This window comes from Spinacia oleracea, chromosome 3, assembly GCF_020520425.1.
Source record: "Spinacia oleracea cultivar Varoflay chromosome 3, BTI_SOV_V1, whole genome shotgun sequence".
NCBI lineage: Eukaryota > Viridiplantae > Streptophyta > Magnoliopsida > Caryophyllales > Amaranthaceae > Spinacia > Spinacia oleracea.
The window spans coordinates 151531117-151553655 of NC_079489.1; the positions used below are offsets into that span (position 1 = coordinate 151531117).

Consider the following 22539-nt stretch of genomic DNA (forward strand, 5'->3'; position numbering starts at 1 on the left):
AGTAAGCTGTGGATTAATATCATTAATTCCACTTGAACTGAAGCGGCCTCTAGCTAGGCATTCAGCTCACTTGATCTCACTGAATTATTAACTTGTTAATTAATACTGAACCGCATTTATTAGACTTAACATAGAATGCATACTTGGACCAAGGGCATTATTTCCTTCAACTAGAATAGTTCGACAACGGTTTTTTATTTGTGCATACGAGGGGTTTAAAAATCCAGATGGTGTTGTGCCTAAATCCTTTAAAAAAATTGATAGGAGAACTGGATGCAAGGCTTCAGTTCAGTTTGATGTTGATAAGAAAACTGGAGTGTATGTTCTTTCCAAACATTGCCGTCTGCATAACCATTCAATGGTTCCTGCTAATAAGAGATACCTTATTAGGTCACATAGGCACATTTCAAAAGAACAGTTGGCTTTTCTTACTACTTTTACTTGTAGTGGCACTAAGCTTGCTGATATTCTTAGAGCTATGAGGAAAGAAGTTGGTGGTGAGGCGCATTTAGGCTTCACTGTTCCCGATGCGTATGATGCTGTTCTGGCAGAGAAGAAGAAAAATTTGGATGGTTGTGATTCAAATCAGTTGATCAGATGTTCGCTATGAGGCAAGCTAATGAACATGATTTTTATTATTATTTTCAATTGAATGAACAGAATCAGTTGATCAATTTTTTTTGGAGAGATGGAAGAATGCGGTCTGATTATGAAGCTTTTGATGATTTATTGATTCATGATACAACTTATCGTACTAATAAATACGATATGATTTGTGGGCCTTTTGTTGGAATGAATCTTCATACCCAAAATATTATGTTTGGAGTTGGTTTTATATTGAATGAGAAGGCATGTACTTTTGAGTGGCTTTTTAATTCATTTTTTACTTCCATGGGAGAGAAGCAACCTGTGACTATCATGACTGATCAATGTTCTGCCATGGACAAGGCTATAAGGTAATGTTCGTTTAGGATGTTTATATGTTCGTTCATCAAACATGTTTGTTCTTTTGTATTTTTGTACAAGTTTTTATGTTCTTTTTCTTTTGGTTTATGGATTTTAGGGAAGTGTTTCCAAAATCGAGGCATCGGTTGTGTACGTGGCACATTGGAGAAAATGCTATTGTAAACATCAAAGGTGTTATGGCCAAAGAAGGATTCAAACGTCGGTTTGATTATGTTTTGAAATATACTGATACAGTTGCTGAGTTCGAGCATTATTGGAATAGGTAAAAATTATTTTTGCTATTAGACTGATTAGTTTTTCAAAATTTTATTTTGTTCTTTTCATTCCAACCCATGTTCTTTCTATTGTTAAGTACTGTTCTTTTTCATGCTTGATAAAACTTGTTCTTTTAATCTGGTAGTTTTAATGTTCTTTTCTTTGATTAATAGAGTCTATACTTCTTGTATTGTGATTGTTTGTTCTTTTCTTTGATTAATAGAGTCTATACTTCTTGTAGTTTTAATGTTCTTTTCTTTGATTAATAGAGTCTATACTTCTCAGGTGTTCGTTTTGTGTCCCTAATTGTTCTTTTGTTCTTCTCATTTGTTCTTTTGTAGTCTTTTGGCTGATTACAAATGCTCTGAACATTCATGGTGTGAGGGGGTCGAAAAAGCACGAGGCTAATGCGTGACCTCGTCCTTCGTGGGTGTGACGATTCTTTTTATTCAATCAAGTGTAATTGGATTTCCTGTGAGTTTACACCCAATTGACTAGTAATATAGGAATCGCCATTCAGTTTTTAACGACAATGAGAAAAACTGACAAAATCCGGTTATCGTGACATAAAGGGAGTGCAATTATGTTTGACCACGACGGCCGTAGGTTCCCTTGTGATCCCTGGTGTGGGGATCTCTCAACATACACCCGCAAGGTAGAGATTGAGGGTTCGGGGGACTGTAACTATCGAGAGGAGTACTTCGCTCGTCGATAACTCCAGAGGCAGGATATCCTTACTAGCTCAGCATAAATAATTGAAGGGACATGCGTTAACTATTAAACTAATCTGAGTGGATTTTAGCAATATGCAACATATAATACTAGATCGATCGTGATTATCTGATTTAAATAGTATTAAAGGACCTAGCATGATAATCCAATTTCCCGAAAATATTATATTTGTTAGGCGTGATAGAACAATCAGATTTAGTTAGTTTAACAGTTCATAAAAAGGGCGAGGAAAGCAATTAAATCATCGTGAAGGGGCACATTACGACGCACCCTTGAGAGGCGCGTCACGGTTCTCAGAAAACTAACCACTTTGACTTTGATATTTCTCCTTTTTATTTAACGAATCTCAGTTATGGGACAGGATACGTTCTGTTCGATTTATGGATCGATTGCGACAGTACGCGTGAACAGTTTCGCAGCGTGAGGCTTAGGCTAAGGGTTGGAGTCAATACTCAGAATATAATTGTGTTGTGTGTCCTTTTCACGTCGAATTTAGGGATGTATTTATAGGGAAGAGTTCGTGGAAAGATAGAATTGCAGAGTTCTAATCCACAAAGAATTAGGAAAAAACACGTACCCAGGTATTTTCAGCGCCCAGGCCTGGGCGCCGAAGATTTCGGCGCCCAGAGCCAGGCGTTGAAAATAGGATCTGGGCTGTTTTCTTAGTCAGATTCGGATTCCTGAAATCCGAAGAGTTTGATACTTAATCGAGTCTTTTAGTGCGTATTAACCTTGCGACGGGATGCGTCTGGGCCCGTTACGAACTCTAGGCTCGTTAGGATTTTAATTAATACGTAACTCTTATTTCCGAATCATATTAGGAATAGGATTCTCGCAGTTTTCTATCTCATTTAGGATTTATGTTGGAATGCAACACCTAATTCTGACAGGTTTCTATCCTTTATGATTTGCCACTTTTAGATGCTACCTTTTACGGCAGTTACTATTTTTAGCAGGTTTCCATAAATAGCAGTTTTCTATAAATATCAGGTTTCGGGTGAAATAAAAAGGGGAATTGAGATTCGTTTATTTTATAGGAGATGCGTTGTCAAGTGGAGATTTATGCTTTCATCATCGAACCTTTCCCTTCCGGGAATGGGGACAAAAGTAGGTGTCTACAGTTAGCCCCCACTTTAACTGAGTCTTGGAGTAAGACGATGGTCAAAGTATTAGACGGAGTGCGTCACACAAGCCATGGTGTATGTGACCTGTTTTGCGAGGGTCTCACGAGCCCCCGAGTGATAACATTTGACTTAAGGGTCATCACTTGAAATGTTACATATCCCTCACGTGTCATTGGGATTTATCGACGGATAGTATAGAATACTCCCTCACTTTGTCATTGGAAGTATCTAAAGAGGCGTAGAAACTCCCTCACTTTGTCATTGGGAGTAGCTACAGATATTTTCGAAATCAAAGCTATAAAGTGTAATTGGGCCTGGCCAAGCCCAACCACGAGGTAAAAATGTTTTTAAAGATTCTCATTTTCAAGGCTAGCTAAACGAGAAAACCCCCTTGTTTTTATGGGACGTAAAACGAAGGAAAATCCAGCACATCGCTCTTTTTTGGAAAAAACGGAAAATCAATCCTTTTAATTTTTGGAAAAGGGAAAACCAGAAAAAGTTATCGCTGCAGCGACTAAGGACCTGCGCGGTTAGTGACGCAGACCCCGCCGGCTAAAGATGGCGAGCCTGTCCGCTAAGGGTGGACACCCCGTCCGATAGAAGTGGACGAATCTGTTTTTGAAATTTGAAAATAAGGACCTACGCGGTTTGTGACGTAGACCCCGCCGGCTGAAGATGGCGAACCTGTCCGCTAAGGGTGGACACCCTGTCCGATAGAAGTGGACGAATCTATTTTGAAATTTGTTTGTGCTTTTTGAAAATAAGGACCTACGCGGTTTGTGACGTAGACCCCGCCGGCTGAAGATGGCGAGCCTGTTTGTGCTTTGAAGATCTCATTTTTTGAAAACTGAGGACCTGCGCGGTTAGTGACGCAGACCCCGCCGGCTGAAGATGGCGAGCCTGTTTTATTTTGAAGATTTTATTTTCTTTTCATTTTCGAAAACTGAGGACCTGCGCGGCTAATGACGCAGACCCCGCCCGCTGAAGGTGGGCGAGCCCTGTCCACTGAGGATGGACGTCCCTGAATTCGTTTTTTAATTTGGAACTCGCGTGGTTCGATCTTGCGATTGAGGTGGGCAAGTCCCTATTTCATTTTTTTTCTTGTGATTTCTTTTGAGAATTTCTTTTTATTCATTCTTGTAGGAGAGAATTCTTCCGAGGAATGCTCGGATTTAGTTGCAACCTGAATGTGGGTTGACAATGTGTTTAGATGGACCATAGTCTCGTGGTCATCACCTTTTCATGGTTTTGAGCTAGTCTTTTCGGCTCAATTTTGCCACTACCTGGGTCCTTGATTAGGGGACTATGTATAAGTATCAACGGCGACCTTTGTCTTGAGGTCGTAAACCGGTTTTATTTTTTGAGACATCCAAACACGGGACTTCGTACAGCGTTAGTCTGGGAATATTGTTTTAACTTTATATATTTTCTTTCGAGCCCCCAAGCATTATTGCTTGACGGTCATTTTTTGTCAAAGAGGTTCCTTGGGGATACGCATTCTGTAATGTCCTTGATCGTGTTTGGGATTGTGCTCGTAAGTGCGAGCGATCTTTGTGGTGGTGTGCTACTCTTAACAAAGTCGTAAGGTGCGACTTTCAGTAAAGAAATCGGCAATTTTGAGTCGAGTGGATACGGAAGGGCTCTATAGAAGTCAGAGCTGTTTTTTGGGCCTGGGATCATTTTCGGCGCCCATGCCTGGGCGTTAAAGATTTCGGCGCCCAGCTCTGGGCGCTGAAAATAATTTCTGGCGAGGTTTCTTGATGACACAGTTGGCCTTTTTGTTCGTTCGTTTTCTTTTTTTTTCTTTTGAACGCGTTCGTAAATGTACGATACTTAGAAAAGATGATATGTATGTGCGAACGAGCGTTCATAGAATGGCCGTTGTGTGCGGTCCATTAATCAGTTTGTTTGAATCATTTTTTTTTGAGCAACGACTGATTTTGAATAGTTTGCTTAGAAGCTTGATAGGGTTCAGGCCCTTTCACGAGGTGGGCTTAAACATCGTGCTCTTTTGATTGTTCAAACATTTGCTTCGAGATTTTTATTTTGCTATGGTTGTTTTGCAGCTTGGAGCCCCCAAGTATGCATGTTGGGATGCTTCCTTTCGGCGTACGATTTTTGTAGGTTCTTTTGAGAAAGATGCCTTGGGGTTCCGCTCGTGTAGGTGCGAGCTATCCCTTCCGTGGTAGGTAATGTTTTGCTACCTTTAATCCTTAATGTAGAAGTCGTGTGGCTTGCATTTTGAATTTGGGCGATAAGTAGTCTTTGCCTCTTTTTCACATGCTCTTTGGTCGTGCCCGCATTAGCGCAATATGCCTTACTCTCTTTTTTAGACTTGTACCGTGGGATAGCTGAATTTATGGTGCGACGTAGGCTTGTGTGGCCTAACCACATGTATTAGAACATTTCTCCAGGTGTTGGGATATCATTATTATTTTTTGCATTGGAGTATTTCATCATGCCTTGTTCAGGTGCTCGAATAAGTGTAGCACCTTCTGCGTGGGTTTGCACGGCTTATTACTTCGTTCGATGCGAGGATTCATAGGTGTTTCTTTCTTATTTTTATATCTGGGCAAAACTTGGCTAGCAGAAATATTCAGCGCCCAGGCTGGGGCGCTAAAGATATAGGCGCCCAGCTCTGGGCGTTAAAAATGATTTCTGGGTATATTTTGACAGTTCTTATCCTTGATTTTTTTTCTTTCGCTTTTGCTTTTGAACGAGGTAGACTGTGTAACAGGCGCTTGTAGGGCGAGCGTTATGTGTAGTAGTTTGATCGGAGTTTTGGTGACTCGCGATTTTCAGTTACCCTTGTTAGTGGGGTGACTTTATATATTCTAAGTAGCGCTTAGAATTTGGGAGGGGTTGTAGCCATTCTAAGGTTCGTTTTACACGATTAAAGCTTAGGATTGTGCCCCTATGATGTATGTATAGCATTAGCGTCGAGAATTTTCGATAAAATCGTCATTTCGAGCATTTTTAGAGTGTTTTTCTCAAGCCTCCAACTGTAGCTACGGGATTGGCTTGGTGCTATAATGCTTGGCATATGAATAGTTTGAACCAGACTCGTTTAGTGCGAGGTATGTTCGAGTAGTGATTTTGCTACTTCTCTTGTAGATGTCGTATTGTACGATATTGCCATGGTCAAGGTAGTCATATGTTGAAGTGTGCCTTGTCCAAAAGCTAGGTGCCTTTCTTTACCCATAATCATATTTGGAAATCTTTTGACTCACTTGCAACATTGAGATAAACGCATACTTAGCTTAAACCAACGACACTTTATTATGTTCGAAAAAGTCTTTGAAAATTATTTGAAAATTATTTAAAATCCGAATCCTACTGTATACAATCCGAGGTGTCCTAAGTAAGTTTGACTTATAGAAGGGTTCGTACAGGATTACATGAGTGGATCAAAATACTGTTACGATTTTGGAATGCTGTCTAAGGATTTGCTGGAAGCCAGGGTGCAGGCGTCAAGGGCCATCTTTTCCAGAATTGCGGGAATATAAACCGTTTTCAAATTGACTTAGATTTACTTGGCGTATGTCTGTACAAAAGGTCAAGGTATATTTAGTTCTTTCCCTAGATCTTTCATTTCAATTTTTAGCCTCCAGTTGCTATTATGTCTTCCCATTAATGATGCTTTTAGATTTCGATTTTAGATGCCCGTGTCATATGCCTGAGTAGGGTGAGCCTTGGTTAAGTGCCAAGTCCTATTGACAATGTCTGATTTTTTTTCAAAGGAGATTAGCAAGCATTCGAATTACCATGAACGGGTGCCCTGAGTTCGAAGGAACGATGGGGCGATGCCGTAGAACAATCTTTTTCATTGCAAGCTTACTGCCTTTACTACTTGTTGGCGATCATGACTGTGTCTAGTGGTGAAAGAAGGTCTTTAAGCGAACGACTATGTCTAGTGGTGAAAGAAAGTCTTTAAGTGAGTTAGTTCGCTTTAGGGAGGGTCAAGTCGAGTACTTTAGAGGTCATGGACGCTTGCGCTAGCCCCCACTTAATTGAGGCAAAGCGATCTTTTGAGTCTTGGCTAGGTGCCTAGGAGTGTGAGTGCTCTTTCTAGCAAGGGTATGTGCCCTTATTATTTTTCGATGTGTGCTCATTAATTTTGGCATCTTGATGACTTGGATTCTTCCTTTGATTTAAATTTTTCTTTCGACTTGGATTGCAAGTAATTAAATTTCAATAAGGGACTTCTATTCTTTATTCTTGTTTTTCTATAGGCTTTAATATTTTGCAAATTGGTTGGACCGAATCATGGATTGCCTACGTATCCGCCTTAAATAGATTTAATTTGGAATCAGGTCTTGCGTAGTTCTTAGCCTAGAAAATGGTTTCTTAGAATGCCGAATTCGATAAGTATGTTCTGAGGTGAAAACATATTATTTGAAACGGTAGAATAAATGAAGTTTGTTATTATTTTAATCTGCTGCTTTGCCGTAAGCCAAAAATTTGTTTTATATTTTTTTTGATTGAGTACATGTATTTCTTTGGTGGTACGTATTTCTGAATACGTGATGTACCCCTCCAAGTGTTCGTTATTTTTCCGTGCATGTGCGGATAAAATGACGAGCACTTCTGGACAAATTTTAGCAAGCAGAGAGATTCAGCACCCAGGCTGGGGCGCTAAAGATTTCGGCGCCCAGCTATGGGCGCTGATAATGACTTCTGGGAGGATCTTTTTTGGTGCGCTAAATGCTTCATTTTCTTTTTAGACTAACTTTAGAGGCGCTTTGCAAAGTTTCCTTTTTTATTATTCACACACACACACACACACACACACACACACACACACACACACACACATATATATATATATATATATATATATATATATATATATATATATATATATATATATATATATATATATATATATATATATATATATTTTACATTGAGCGTAGAATGTACTTTTCATTTGTCTCTTTTTTATTTGTGACTCAAGACGGCTTGAAAGATGGGTTAAATGAGATAGGATAGGTTGTATAGGTATTAGTCGAGCATGAGGATTACATCAACCAAGGCCAATGAATAGCATGGGGACAGCTCAAGGGTATATCAACGGGATGTATCCAAACGAGTTATATGGTCATTATGCCAACGGTGGTGTAAGAGCAGGTTTGGGCTTTGGAAATGATGGGTATGACGCACGCGTCAATGACCGTACGTGGTTTGCAGTTGATAACAAGTTCAAGAACAAGGGTCGAGGTAATGGTTTCTTGGGTTATGGCAATGAGAACATGGATGAGCTGAACAGGGGCCCCAGAGCGAAGGCGTCTAAGAACATAAAGATTGGAAAGGGTAGACATTGTAGAATTTTATGATTTGGATTGGTTGACTCAATTCTTTTCCTTCGTTTACTTGGGTAAATTTCGCACTTTGGGAGGTACGGGCTAAGTATTTCATGGCTCGCTCTTTTCGTTCTCCCTTTTCTCTTTCTTTTTTTTTCTTTTGCTTGGGATTTCTCCCCAACATAAAATTTTTATTTGGGCTAAAAGGTAGATGGTTGTGGTCTTTGAGTCACGCGGCGAGACTGAGTGAGCCTCGTTTGGTAGGCCTATAGTGGACCTTTAATTTTAGTGGGCCTAGGGTGGATCTTTAGCTTTAGTGGGCCTAGGGTGGACATTTTAAATTGTCTTACTTTGCAAGCGTATTTAGTCGTTTCTTAAAATGTGCAAATAGCGTAGATTCAAAATGTTATTTTTACCTTATTGAAATTTAACGAAAGAATTACATCGAAAATAACTTTTTGCTTCTTTTCAGATTCCAGTTTCTGGGATTTAACTGGAAGTTGTGATTTAGACTCGAACTTTCATTAATCTTTCTGATTATAACCCGTGTATGAATACAAGGAGGTGGCCTAGACTCAAAATAATGACGTGGTGTAAGCCTATAATACTTGACTAAGCGACTCTCAGACTTAGGCTAATTGGACCATAACTTTCGTTGGTTGACACTTTAGATTTTAACCCTTGGGTGTTCATTTGTCACGCGCCATTTTGCTTAATGTTGGCAAGGTAGTTAATTGGGGAGATCGAATTTTATTTTTGCAAGACTAGAATCATTAGTGCGGCTTCTCTCTTAGTGAGTATTGCTTTACCCCAATGGTAGCCTTATGGTATGCCGATCTGGGTATTTTCATGGTTGGTCACGTTGCATTCATGGAAAATCTTTTAGTCCGTACTTAGGAGTATTTAAAGGAGCGAGTGGCTCGAGAGGACCATGATAGTCGTGACCCAATGTGATCATAAGCCTTGAGGCCATTAATTTTTGCTAACGGTATTGACACCTTAGGTTCACTTTGGGGGTTGTGCGACTATGGGGAAATGATTTTCAGAATGTGACTGTTTCCATTTTGCAAATACTATAATATATTCTTTTTATTGGTGAGAGAGAGTATTGAGGCCGTGGATTCTTAGCAAGGGATGATAATTACATATGGGTGCTCATTGATTTAAATGTTAGGAAGGGAGACTCAATATGGTTTAACCTTTTAGCTTGCAGAACGACACCAAGCATTAGGACCGATTCTATGGATAAGACAACTAAGACTTAGGATTTGGATTGTACTTTGGCATAGCCTAGTCTAGACTCGGATTTATTTATTTTCTATTTGAACATTTATTTTTTCTTGAACACTTTATTCGAACATTTATTTTTTGAATACTTCGCCCATGTGACATTCATAATTATTAGCATGTTTGGTTTTTAGTGCCGAGCATTGTCGTCGTAGGAGGCCTAACAACGACGCAAAGAGTTATTAATTTTTTACGAGTCGCTTTTGAAATCGAGTGCTTTTCTTACGCCCTCGTAGCAATTTTTTTTCGAAAAGTCTTTTTTTTGCTACGTATATTTTTTTTTATGCGCGGGCACCGAGGCTGCTGTGCCTGACCAAAAGGCCAGGCAGCAACATCGGCGCCCAGAAGTGGGCTTGAGAAATTTTGGCGCCCAGCCAGGGGCGCTGAAAATGCGTCCCTGACTGGTACTCGTTTTCAGTTTTCGTCTACTTTTGTTTTTGCGACTTTAATTTTGCGTGCTTGCCTTATAACGTCCTTTACGCGTTGTGCAGCGTTTGTGGGATTCGTTACGGCCATCCCGAGCTTCGCTTATTTTTGTGGCGATCGTTCGGGCTTGCGGAACACGTATTTTGGTATAACTCTTTGGCCAATCGGTTCATGAATGTTTGGGCAATTTTTAGGGTCGTTGTTTTTCTAGCATTATTTGTCTAGCATTATTCGTACGCACAATCATAACATAGTCACATAGTTCCCTACACATAACTACATTACAAACATGGATTTGAAAATTAAATATGTCACGTAGTTTATGATAGGCTTCTATGGGTAGTATTTGCGCCTGGCTTGGTACCGCTTCTATCGTAGATCCAACACATGCCCCGGTCGAAGTAGTGTCTTCAATAGACGAATTTCGCTCAAGAGGCCAACCCGCAAGTGCAAGCCAAGGGGGCATGCAGGCGAGAGGGACCTAATGGGCGAGCGATTGGGTTCGGGATAGGTGTACTACCTGCACAAGTACCGAGTGGGCAACATGCGCGGCGTATGCACCCCCCTATTGGCGAAATAAGGTATCCTTAGTCCCAACTCCTGAGGGAGCCGAGATTCGTTATGCTGTTCTGCCCGTTCACATTAATATGCTGATTTTCAGGTCGTCCCAACTTGATTGGGAAATAAACGCGGGGTAAGATCGTTTCACCCTTTGGCTATTTTGATTACCTACAAACACGAGTATTTCCTTCACTATCCCCAGTGGAGTCGCCACAGTGAGGGGGTCGAAAAAGCACGAGGCTAATGCGTGACCTCGTCCCTCGTGGGTGTGACGATTCTTTTTATTCAATCAAGTGTAATTGGATTTCCTGTGAGTTTACACCCAATTGACTAGTAATATAGGAGTCGCCATTCAGTTTTTAACGACAATGAGAAAAACTGACAAAACCCGGTTATCGTGACATAAAGGGAGTGCAATTATGTTTGACCACGACGGCCGTAGGTTCCCTTGTGATCCCTGGTGTGGGGATCTCTCAACATACACCCGCAAGGTAGAGATTGAGGGTTCGGGGGACTGTAACTACCGAGAGGAGTACTTCGCTCGTCGATAACTCCAGAGGCAGGATATCCTTACTAGCTCAGCATAAATAATTGAAGGGACATGCGTTAACTATTAAAGTAATCTGAGTGGATTTTAGCAATATGCAACATATAATACTAGATCGATCGTGATTATCTGATTTAAATAGTATTAAGGGACCTAGCATGATAATCCAATTTCCCGAAAATATTATATTTGTTAGGCGTGATAGAACAATCAGATTTAGTTAGTTTAACAGTTCATAAAAAGGGCGAAGAAAGCAATTAAATCATCGAGAAGAGGCACATTACGACGCACCCTTGAGAGGTGCGTCACGGTTCTCAGAAAACTAACCACTTTGACTTTGATATTTCTCCTTTTTATTTAACGAATCTCAGTTATGGGATAGGATACGTTCTGTTCGATTTATGGATCGATTGCGACAGAACGCGTGAACAGTTTCGCAGCGTGAGGCTTAGGCTAAGGGTTGGAGTCAATACTCAGAATATAATTGTGTTGTGTGTCCTTTTCACGTCGAATTTGGGGCTGTATTTATAGAGAAGAGTTCGTGGAAAGATAGAATTTCAGAGTTCTAATCCACAAAGAATTAGGAAAAAACACGTACCCAGGTATTTTCAGCGCCCAGGCCTGGGCGCCGAAGATTTCGGCGCCCAGAGCCAGGCGTTGAAAATAGGATCTGGGCTGTTTTCTTAGTCAGATTCGGATTCCTGAAATCCGTAGAGTTTGAGACTTAATCGAGTCTTTTAGTGCGTATTAACCTTGCGACGGGATGCGTCTGGGCCCGTTACGAACTCTAGGCTCGTTAGGATTTTAATTAATACGTAACTCTTATTTCCGAATCATATTAGGAATAGGATTCTCGCAGTTTTCTATCTCATTTAGGATTTATGTTGGAATGCAACACCTAATTCTGACAGGTTTCTATCCTTTATGATTTTCCACTTTTAGAAGCTACCTTTTACGACAGTTACTATTTTTAGCAGGTTTCCATAAATAGCAGTTTTCTATAAATATCAGGTTTCGGTTGAAATGAAAAGGGGAATTGAGATTCGTTTATTTTATAGGAGATGCGTTGTCAAGTGGAGATTTATGCTTTCATCATCGAACCTTTCCCTTTCGGGAATGGGGACAAAAGTAGGTGTCTACACATGGATAATAAGGTTATATAGTTTGAAGGAGAAATGGTGTCCTGCATATAACAAAGAGTGGTTTTCTGGGGGTGTTTTGTTTTCTCAAAGGAGTGAGACTACAAATCATTCTATTTCTAGGAGGTTGCATAAAACCAACGATTTATGTGATTTTTATAAGTGTTTTTTGGATGTAATTGATGAGTGGAGAAGTAAGGAGAACACGGGAGATTATAATTCTTCTACTGGTAATAAGTATTATGCATGTTCGGATAACATGTTATGTTTGCATGCCCGGGATGTGTACACTATTGCAATATATTTGATATTTGAGCAACGATTCATCAAAGGTGTTAGTTTGAGGAGTGAACGGATTCGTTTTGAGTATCCAGTTTCTGAGTATATTGTTGGGCATCCTACAAAGGATTTCATTAGACACAATGTTAGATTTAATGAGTTAGACATGGTTGTTGATTGTACTTGCAAGTCATTTGGAGAAATAGGCATTCTTTGTTCTCATATCCTTCGAGTTTTTATCGTCCATAATGTTGAAAGGATTCCCAATCGATACATTATGAAGAGATGGACAAAACAGGCTATGAATACAATTGTTGATGAGGGAGAAGATAGAGATAATGAAGTAAGTGTTGTATCTGCATCGGTGTGGAGGATGTAAACCATAAGGAGTTGCATTAAAGTTATAAATGAAGCTCAACACTGTCCGGCTGCAAGGAATATTGTTGATTCGGGTGTGCTGGATATGTCAACTAAAGTTAAGGAGTACATTGGTGGAGTTGGAGGGGCTGATGTTTCATCAAACCATTTCGTGCGTAATGAAACTTTACTTGATGCTTTTGAGCCTTCAACAGAACCAATATTGCAGGAACCGATTGTTGAGGAACCGATTGTTGAAGAAGTTATTCCAACAATGATTAAAAATCCACCAAAGAGAATAAAGAAGAACAAGAAAGGGAATGAAAAGAGTAATGAGAGGAATGTTAGGCCAAAAGGAATTGTTGAGAAGAAACGGAATAAACTAAAAGGTTGGAACAAAAGAAGAGAAAGACATGTTGATAATTTGAGGGAGGAAACTCAGTCTACTGACCAGGTGAAGTGTTCTATTTCTTATATTAATATGTTCTTTTGTTCCTCATATTTGTTCTTTTTGATTTCCCTTGTTCCTTTTTTCTCTGTTGTTGTTCTAGATGTTCTTTAATTTTACTTTCAGTTTAGCATGTTCTATTGAAATTGTGTGATGTTCTTTTTCTTCTCTTAAATATTCTTTTTAAAGATGAAAGAACATAAAACAATGTTCTAATCAGGTGAAGTGATCTATTTCATATTATTATTTGTTCTTTTTTCTTATCCTTGTTCGTTTTTTGATGTTGTTGTTCTAGATGTTTTTTTAGTTTCATTTATACATGTTCTATTGAAATTATTTTAGGTTCTTTTTCATCATTTTAATGTTCTTTTTGGTCCCTTTTTTGTTCTTTATCCAGCGTATCATAAACCTACCTGTTGGTGGTGTCTTGGTTCATCCAGTAGCTTCAAATACACAGTTGGAAATTTTTATTCCAGATGATTATTTTGGAGTACACATACATCCTTTGTAGATTCATTTTACGATTGGTAATTTTTTGATTTTTAACTTGTTGTGTTTTTTATCATTTTTTTGTATTCTCATTAATATCCCATGCCAAAATAGGAAATTAGGAAGTGTTGCGACTTGTAAGTACTCAGAAACGACTGGTAAGAGGCAAGTGTTATGAGTAAAGATATCACAGGGTTAGGCCGGTACTTGCACAAAGTCCTGGGCCGTGGTCAGTGGACCTAGCCTAGGCGCATTTTTTAGGAAAAAACAAGACACGACACTGCGGGATATGACAATTCACGTTAAATTGAGTAAAAGTAAGGTTAGACACGACAATCTAACGTGGCCCAACACGTGGGCTTGAGCCGTGTCTAACCGCATTTTTGAAATTCTCGTCCCAACTTGGTATGACATGTTGTAAGTGGGTCGAGCCCGTCAGGCCATGGCCCATCTCGGTCCACAATGATCTTTAGTTGAGATTACAGTATTTAGGAGGGGAGAGAATAGTTTGGTTTGTGTTTTTTTTTTTGGTTTTTTATTATACAAATCCTAAATTGTTTTCAGTGTTGCAACTTGCCAAAATTGATTTTTTGTCTAGCATTATTGTTTTCAGTATTTAGGAAGGGAAAGGGAGAGACTTGAGAGAATAGTTTGGTTTGTGTTTTTCTTTTATTTGGAATTTTATTATCAGTTGTATAATAAAAACCAAAAAAACAAAAAATCCTAAATTGTTTTCAGTGTTGCAACTTGCCAGCTGATAGAGCTTTCGCCTTATTTTCATCACAAGTTCACAGATTATAACCAAGACGTCTTTGGAAAAATTTCAAACATCCTCAACCGCGATTTCTCTTCATCTTCCTTTTCTCTCCTCAGGTTTTTCTTCCCTTTTTTTTCAATTAATTGTTGCTATTTTTATTGTTTCAAGATTATGTTGATTTACCTATTAACAATAATTCCCAAACCCTAGATTTTTTTGGGGTTTTTTTTGTTTGAATGGATTTGCAATTGGTGAATAAGGGTTTTGAATTGACCCGTAGAAAGAAGAAATGGGTTCTTCTTTTAGCAGCTTTTGGGGTAACTGGGTATGGTGTATATAGGGTTTACAATTTACCCTCTGTTGCTAGAAAAAGGAACAAATTTGTTAAATTATGTAGTGCGTTAGTTTCAATTATTGAGGCTGTTTCTGATTCTGCTGAGACTTTTGGGGTTGTTTCCAAAGATTTAAGGGAGTTTCTACAATCCGATTCTGATGAAATCCCCAATAGTTTGAAGCAAATCTCGAAAATAGCTCAATCCAAAGATTTCTCTGATTCTGTTGTTAGGGTTACTGCTTCTTTGACCAGGGGGGTTTTCAGGGGTTACCAGGCTGAAAACTCAATTGATGATGGTTCTGGGGTTGATTCGAATCCGGGTTTTTATGACCGATTTATGGATAAGCTATTCACAGATTCTGGCTCTGGTTTTGCTTCCGTGGTTGTTGGTAGTTTTGCTAGAAATTTAGTGTTGGCATTCTATTCTATTGAAGAGTCTGGTAAAGGATCGAACGTAGATGGTTCGGTTTCAAAGGATGCCCCGTTGCCTAGATGGGTTGATGCAATGTGTAGTAATGGTTGCAGGGATCTAATTGGGGAATGCATACAGAAGTTTGTTAGCACTGCTGTCTCAGTTTATCTTGACAAAACTTTGAGTATTAACACCTATGATGAATTGTTTGCTGGATTAACTAATCCAAAGCATGATAATCAAGTCAAAGATTTGTTAGTATCGGTATGCAATAGTTCAATTGAAACTTTGGTTAAGACGTCTCACCAAGTTCTAACAAGTTCAGAATCTGGTGAAAATTCAGGGTCTTCTGCTTCTGCTTTACCTCGCTTGGTTGTGACGCGTTCCAATTCAGATGTTGTGGTGTCCAAGACTTTATGCTCGGTGATTGATGACGCGCATAATGTCATCACTGTTAAACAAAGTGGGCATAGAAGAGGAGGAGGGTTCTTGGATTTAGGGGAAAATAGGAAGTCTTCTAGTGGTAATTGGATGTCAACTGTGTCTTCCACCTTGGCCGTTCCAAGTAATAGAAAGCTTGTTCTTGATGTTACTGGGAGAGTCACATTTGAAACTGTGAGATCATTCCTGGAATTTTTGATTGGAAGATTGTTTTCCAGCGTGAAAAGAAGTGTCCGTGTTGTGAATGATGCTATTGTCGATACTAGTGTTCAAGTTGTGAGATATTTTACGGAAAAATCTTGCCTTGTTGCTAGTATATGTCTCTCACTGTGCTTATATGTATTGGGCGGCCGTTGTGAATTGATGCCTGCTTGAGTCAAGTAAGTCCCTTCCGTGTTAGCTAGTACTCCTTGTTCTTATAGCATATGCCTCTGCGGTACTTTGTATAGTTTTTTATTTGGTTAATTAGATGATTCCATGTTCATGAATGTTATTCTGTCCTCCAGTATGCGCTATGTAATGACATACCTTGATGGAAACCTTGTTGTAAGTCTTGATGCATATATGAACTATGAATTCTCGAAAATGTCTAGTACTTACCGTAAAGTTCCTGAATATCATTTATTTACTTTGAATTGCGATTTTCTATGAGTTTTCATGTGTGCATTATTTACAAGACTGCAATATTGGTTATAACTTCTGATAATTATAGCATTATTATGTTGGTTATGCATGAGATTCTCTCCATATGTGGAGGGTTTAACTTTTGCTCGGAGATTGGATTCTAATATCATTGGATTTAGTTCCAAAGGTTAAGCTGATATCTGCCCCATTTAGTTTCTTTGGAAAAGGCCTGAACTTCACATTCGAGTTTGAATATCTGTAACTCTATTCTACACAGTTTCCGATTGAATAATGTAAGTGATCTAGCTTGATCCGACTCATTCTGTGTGCTGTACAGTCATGAACAGCCGTAGAAACTTCAGAATTTAGGAGTGTCTTCCTTTTCCTGCATAAATGTTGTATTCTCTTTTTTTTTTTTTTGGTAACAGTTGTAAAACATGTAATGAATCTGAAGAAACCCCCCAAACATTCCTTCCTTCCTTGAATGCCTTCTCTGCTGGAAGAATTCGTTCTTCAGAAAACTATCAGATTCCGAACCATTACAAGAGTGATTACTTTATTGCCACGTGCATGGCGGCAGATGGATCGCGTAGTTTCCTGTTGTTCAGTAGAAACATGATTTAGCATTAGAAATACTTTCAAGTGACAGAAACTGAGGCTATACTTGTAGGGTTCTTAGACTTCTTGAACAGGACGGAGAAGAACCAAGCACGGTTTTGTCAGGTGGCTTTCGCCCCTGCCTTATAGAGATTTGTTGGTGTCATTATGCAACGCTCTGATGAAAGCATGTAGACCTGATCAAATGGCGGGCCGGGCCAAGATTCGGGCAAAAAATTTGTGCGCAAACTCGCTATTCGGGCCTAAAATACTGGGCTTTCGGGCCAATTTCAGGCCGGTCCCAATTTATAACAAAAAAAGTGTAGTTTAATATTTCCCAAACCTGCCCGAAAATTTTCAATTTCGGGCCGAGCCGAGCCCGAAAACCGGGTTGAAAAATTCTGCCCAACCCTGCAAAAATTCAGGCCGGGTCGAGATCATAATTTCTCCATCTTCTATGGTACTATCGCTACCGTGTTGTCTCGTATATTACACTTGGTATGATAAAGAGTTTGCAAAGGGAAATACGGGGCCATTCCATTTAGAAGAAGATAGAAGAAGATATGATATTTTTGAACATGAACATAAACATATTAGTAAGTAGTACTACGTAATACTCTTATGATCTGTTTCTTTTAACTTATTTTAACTTATTTCGACCCTTATTTCAGCAAAAGTAAGTTTAAGTTTAGATAAAAGTCCATTCAGCGAAAAACAAAATTCAGAAAACTTACACACTCAAATAAGCTTTTATAAAAAAATAAGTTCAAATCAGTTAATTTTAGTCATATTCAGTTAAAAAAACAGCGCGTTATTATGTTACTTGTCTAACCATTTTGACAAAGTGGATATTGAGCCGGACCATAGGTTGGGTCGTGGGCCTTCTTGTCCTTGTGGGTTCTAATTACTATGAGCAATAGTTGGTTGGGATCTAAAAGGCCTTTGTGCTCCAATTAGATTAACATTTCATTCTATGGGCCAATTGCTTTCAAACAATAAGCTCCTGTCCGGCAAAAGTAACGGTAGCGGATTGCGGTTGAGTAGTGGGTAGCGATTGGAGTAGTGGGTAGCGGTGAATACTAGCGGGTAACGGTTAGCTGCCAAAGTAGCGGGTAACTATTAGTGTTTGGTAAAGTAGCGGTTGTTATTGTAAAATAAAATAAAAGATGAAATATTATTTTAAAACTTTATTATAAATTTGTGAAACGCTACCTGCTACCTTAAACGCTACTAATTTTAACGTTTTACAAAAGCTACCCAACCACTACCTCTGCCGCTAACCGCTACCTAAACCGCTACCTTGTTGAACACTTACAAATTTTACAAGTAGCATCTTGACCAGGTCGAAAAGTTACCCGCTATCTCAAGCGCTACCGCCGAACACGCCTTAAGTCACAACGGAACATGAATATATGATGGACGATCCCCATCGACTAACATGCTACATATTTACAGTTTTTTTTATTTGAACATTATAATCTAATCTAATCTAATATTATATAAATAAATGAGGCACATTTGCTGAATTACTAAACGCTACGTAGGAAATCTAATGATTCCGGTCAATGAGAAATAAGATTTCTAAATTATTTTTGAATTAAAAAAGCAGAGTGTCACGTAGATAAATAATTAGGTGCCATGTAGATATTTTAATCAATTAATCTAATTTATTATATATATAAATAAAGTAGGCATATTTGAAGAATTATTAGAGCGCCACATAGGAAATCTAATTGTCTCGGCTAATGAAAAATAAGACTTTGGCCAATGAAAAATATGACTTTTAATTTATTTTTGAGTTAAAAAAATAGAGTGTCACGTAGATAATTAATTAGCTATTTTAATTTATTAATTACTAATATATACAAATTCATCCAAAATCAAACACTTTAACAATAAAAAATAAATCTAAAATAAAATTCAAATAAATAAGGGTACATAGATGAATTTACGTTATTCCCCTTTCATTACTCATGTCAAACATAAAGTTATTCCCATCCACTCTTTACTTCAATAGTCATACGCACTTAATACCCCCATATCATTTACATCATTACCCTATCATCTGAAAGAAATAATGCCCTTGGTCCAAGTATGCATTCAATGCTAAGTCTAATAAATGCGGTTCAGTATTAATTAATTATACAAGTTAATAATTCAGTGAGATCAAGTGAACTGTATGCCTAGCTAGAGGACGCTTCAGTTCAAGTGGAATTAATAATATTAATCCACAGCTTACTATTGACTGAACCCGTAGGGTCACACATATAATACGTGAACGGATCAAGTATTTAAGTGAATTAAATACTCCATTTATGGATATTCGAAATAGACGGATCTCGGTTCCAGTGGGAGCTGAAATCGTCAAAAAGCAAATTATGAATACTCCGGAAACGGAAATATGGATTGTATCGGAAAAATAAATATTATCCAAGTTGTAGATGTTGCCGAAAACGGAAACATGGTACGTATCAGAAACTATTATCGGAAATGGAAATATTGCCGGAATCGAAAATATTGCCGGAATCGGAAATATTATCGGAATCCGAAATAAATTCCGGAATCGGAAATATTAAATATTTGTTCAAAACGGAAATTAATTCTTGAATCGGAAATATTAAATATTGTTCGAATCGGAAAACGAATCGGAAGCGCGACGTACGAAATAAACATTGGACGAGCTTGCTAGATGCAAGGGCCCAACACGAAGCCAGGCCCGCGCCTAGCGAAGCCCGCGCAAAGCGAGCAGCAACAAAGCAAGCAGCCCCGCCCCACCAAGGCAGGCCCAGCCAAGCGCAAGGCAAGGCCAGGCCCCGCCAAGGAAAGGCAGCAGGCTGGCTGCGCCCTCGCATGGGCCGCGTGCCAGCGCTGCTGGGCCGCGCGCGCACAGCGCCCTTCGTGGGCTGCTTGTGCGTGTGTGTTGTTGTGTTCGTGCAAGCCTCGAATCCTTAGTCGCTTAGGATTTGTCCGGTTAGATTGTTTTCCTAAATCCACTAGAGTTAGTCGTTTAATTAAACACTAAAATCAAAGGATCAATTTAAGTAGAATTCTAATTGAATTAGTAAATTGAATCCTAGTGGATTTCTAAGTCCGATAATTCCTCCCTATAAATAGGTGATGAATAATCACAATTTATATATCATATTCTCAAGTATTCATATAGTTTTAAGATTAAACTAAGCTTAATAATTTGCCAAATAATTAAGTTCGAATAACATAAAACCTTAGACTATATTCTAGTTAATTGAATCTAAGGCGGATCCGAACGTGTTGTGGACTATCTACGGAGGGACGACACTTGGAGTACTAAACTTGTTCTTGTTCGGTTCGGGAGAAGATAGGGAAGGCACGCGTCACATGTATGTATCCTAGATTATGCTAATTGACTATGTGGCAATTAATTTGGATTCCTGGCTTTATGGTTTTCCCGCATGAAATATATGTTTTATATTTGTCATAACCTAACAATGATATCACGAGCCTCTAATTAATTCCATAATCGATTATAGTTAACATGGTTAAATTTTATAAATTTGCAATGAATTAAAGGGGTGATTAATTTCGTTGATTGTAATTAATTGCAAATTCGTGCGATTATTTAATTATATGTTCGCAGGATTTTCGGTAGGTTAGTCAATAATGGTCGGAATCGTATAATTTTATAGTGAATTTCGCATGTAAACGACGTTTTAAAATTTTGATTAAGTTAGAGATTTTGATGCCGAACCCAGAATTCCCAAATTCGAAGCCTAACTATGACTTTTAGGAGGTTTTAGTTTTTTGAACGCAAAATTTATAAATTTTATGATGTTAAATTAAATATTTGCGAATCTTGTATGTAAATCTTGAATCTAAGATTGACCTACTGTATATGTTTAACAATTTTAATGCCTAACCTTGTTAATTATACAACCTAATTTGTAATTGTAATTAATTTGTTGAAATTCGAATAATTTAGAATTTGATTTGATTTTCATAATTAATTAGCAATTTAATTAGGAACCTATGATTAAAAACCACCATAAAATTTGTTAAAATTGAAAAGTTTTAAAATTTTATGACCTAGATTTGAGTCCATGAAAATAAATTTAATCAGAAATTAATTTGAATAATAAATTTTCGATTTTTTGCCCAAAATTTATGAAATTAATATGATTTATTAATTCGTCAATAAATTTAATTAATAAAAGTTTTAACTTTTATGAAACCCGTTCACGAATCTTGCACGCACGAATTAATGGACGCTAAGTGTTACCCTTAAGGGGTGTTGTATAGTACGGGCATGCGACGACGAGCAAGGGAGCTCGTCGACCATGCGGTACGATGCAATGATCAAGGCCGTGGCACATGCGTGCAAGGCAGCAGCCCTGCTGTGCGCTGTGTGCTACGTGCACGTGGGCGGAGGGGCGAGGAGCAAGGCATTGAGCACTCGTGGCTGCGCGCGCGGGCAGCGATGGCTGGCTCGACCAGCAGCGTTACCCAGCCCATCGAGGGAAGCCTCGACACAGCGAGCGAGTGTGCTGCGCGCAAGCGTGGCTTGCTCGGCTTGCTGCATTTGCGCGTGGCTGCTCGTGTCTTGCAATACGATCAATGCGAGTGGCAAGGCATGCTACGAGGCCTCGACGAGGCATTGGTGTGAGCCCATGACCTTGTCTTCGCCTGATTGGTTAGTTTTAATTTTGATTTTTCGGTTGAAAACGATTTTAATTAAATTTAAATTCGTAATTTAATTTTAAATAATTTAATTATTTTTAATTTATTTATACTAATTATTTTACTAAAATTAAAACCTTGATTAAATTTAAATTAATTAATTAATCAATTGAAAATAAATTAAAGGATTTAAATAATATTTTATATGAGCTTTAAATTTTAATTAAATTTGTAGGTTTCCGGCTGGACTAGGAAATACAATTTTATGTTTAAAATTCGTAAAGCATGTAAAATTCTTGGTTTTAGTGGGACGTTTTAGTCATAAACTCTTGATTAAGTCTACATTCCTTTAAGGTTAAAACAACTCGATTAGAATTAATAAGGATTGAATAATTTGTAGATTATTGGAAGCTTTGATTAATTGATGCAAATATTTACGTGATGCAAATATTTATGTGATGCATAATATGTTCTACTAACTAGCTATGTGGGCCATTCATTGATAAATGAATGGGTGAATGCTATATTGTAAATGTACTGTTTTGCAGGTTATGGAAAGTGACTAGTATGGCCCAAATAGGATAGAAAATATGGTATGCGTACCATTTATTTGAATGTAAAATTGGTCTAATGCATCAAAGTTTTTAATTTTAAATATGGTATTCGTACCATCAAATAGTTGTAATTAGTTTCAATTATAGCTTATCCTATTTGAAGAAAATGGCGCCTCCCATGGTGAAATTCAAGACGGAGTTTCCAATCCATCTTCAAGATGAAGTCGGGCCATACTAGATCACATTTATATCTT

The 22539-nt window shown here is 38.4% G+C and overlaps 2 protein-coding genes across 2 annotated transcripts; both read left to right on the forward strand.

Moving 5' to 3' along the window:
* The first annotated feature begins 696 nt into the window (after positions 1 to 696).
* LOC110792600 (protein FAR1-RELATED SEQUENCE 5-like) lies at positions 697 to 12998 on the forward strand. The gene is made up of 3 exons (XM_056839809.1): positions 697 to 956; positions 1064 to 1228; positions 12365 to 12998. Exons 1-3 carry the CDS (start codon positions 697 to 699, stop codon positions 12996 to 12998), a joined length of 1059 nt encoding a protein of 352 aa, XP_056695787.1.
* Positions 12999 to 14533: 1535 nt separating this feature from the next.
* LOC110792598 (protein PHLOEM PROTEIN 2-LIKE A10) lies at positions 14534 to 16492 on the forward strand. Its single transcript, XM_021997423.2, has one exon. It carries the CDS (start codon positions 14907 to 14909, stop codon positions 16230 to 16232), a length of 1326 nt encoding a protein of 441 aa, XP_021853115.1. The 5' UTR covers positions 14534 to 14906; the 3' UTR covers positions 16233 to 16492.
* Positions 16493 to 22539: the final 6047 nt, after the last annotated feature.

Excerpts from the sequence above, each read along its gene's own strand:
- LOC110792600 (XM_056839809.1), top strand. The coding sequence starts at position 697 with ATGCGGTCTGATTATGAAGCTTTTGATGATTTATTGATTCATGATACA. Across the intron at positions 957-1,063 it reads GCCATGGACAAGGCTATAAG|GGAAGTGTTTCCAAAATCGA; the intron begins GTAATGTTCGTT and ends TATGGATTTTAG. Across the intron at positions 1,229-12,364 it reads TTCGAGCATTATTGGAATAG|TTTGAAGGAGAAATGGTGTC; the intron begins GTAAAAATTATT and ends AAGGTTATATAG.
- LOC110792598 (XM_021997423.2), top strand. The coding sequence starts at position 14,907 with ATGGATTTGCAATTGGTGAATAAGGGTTTTGAATTGACCCGTAGAAAG.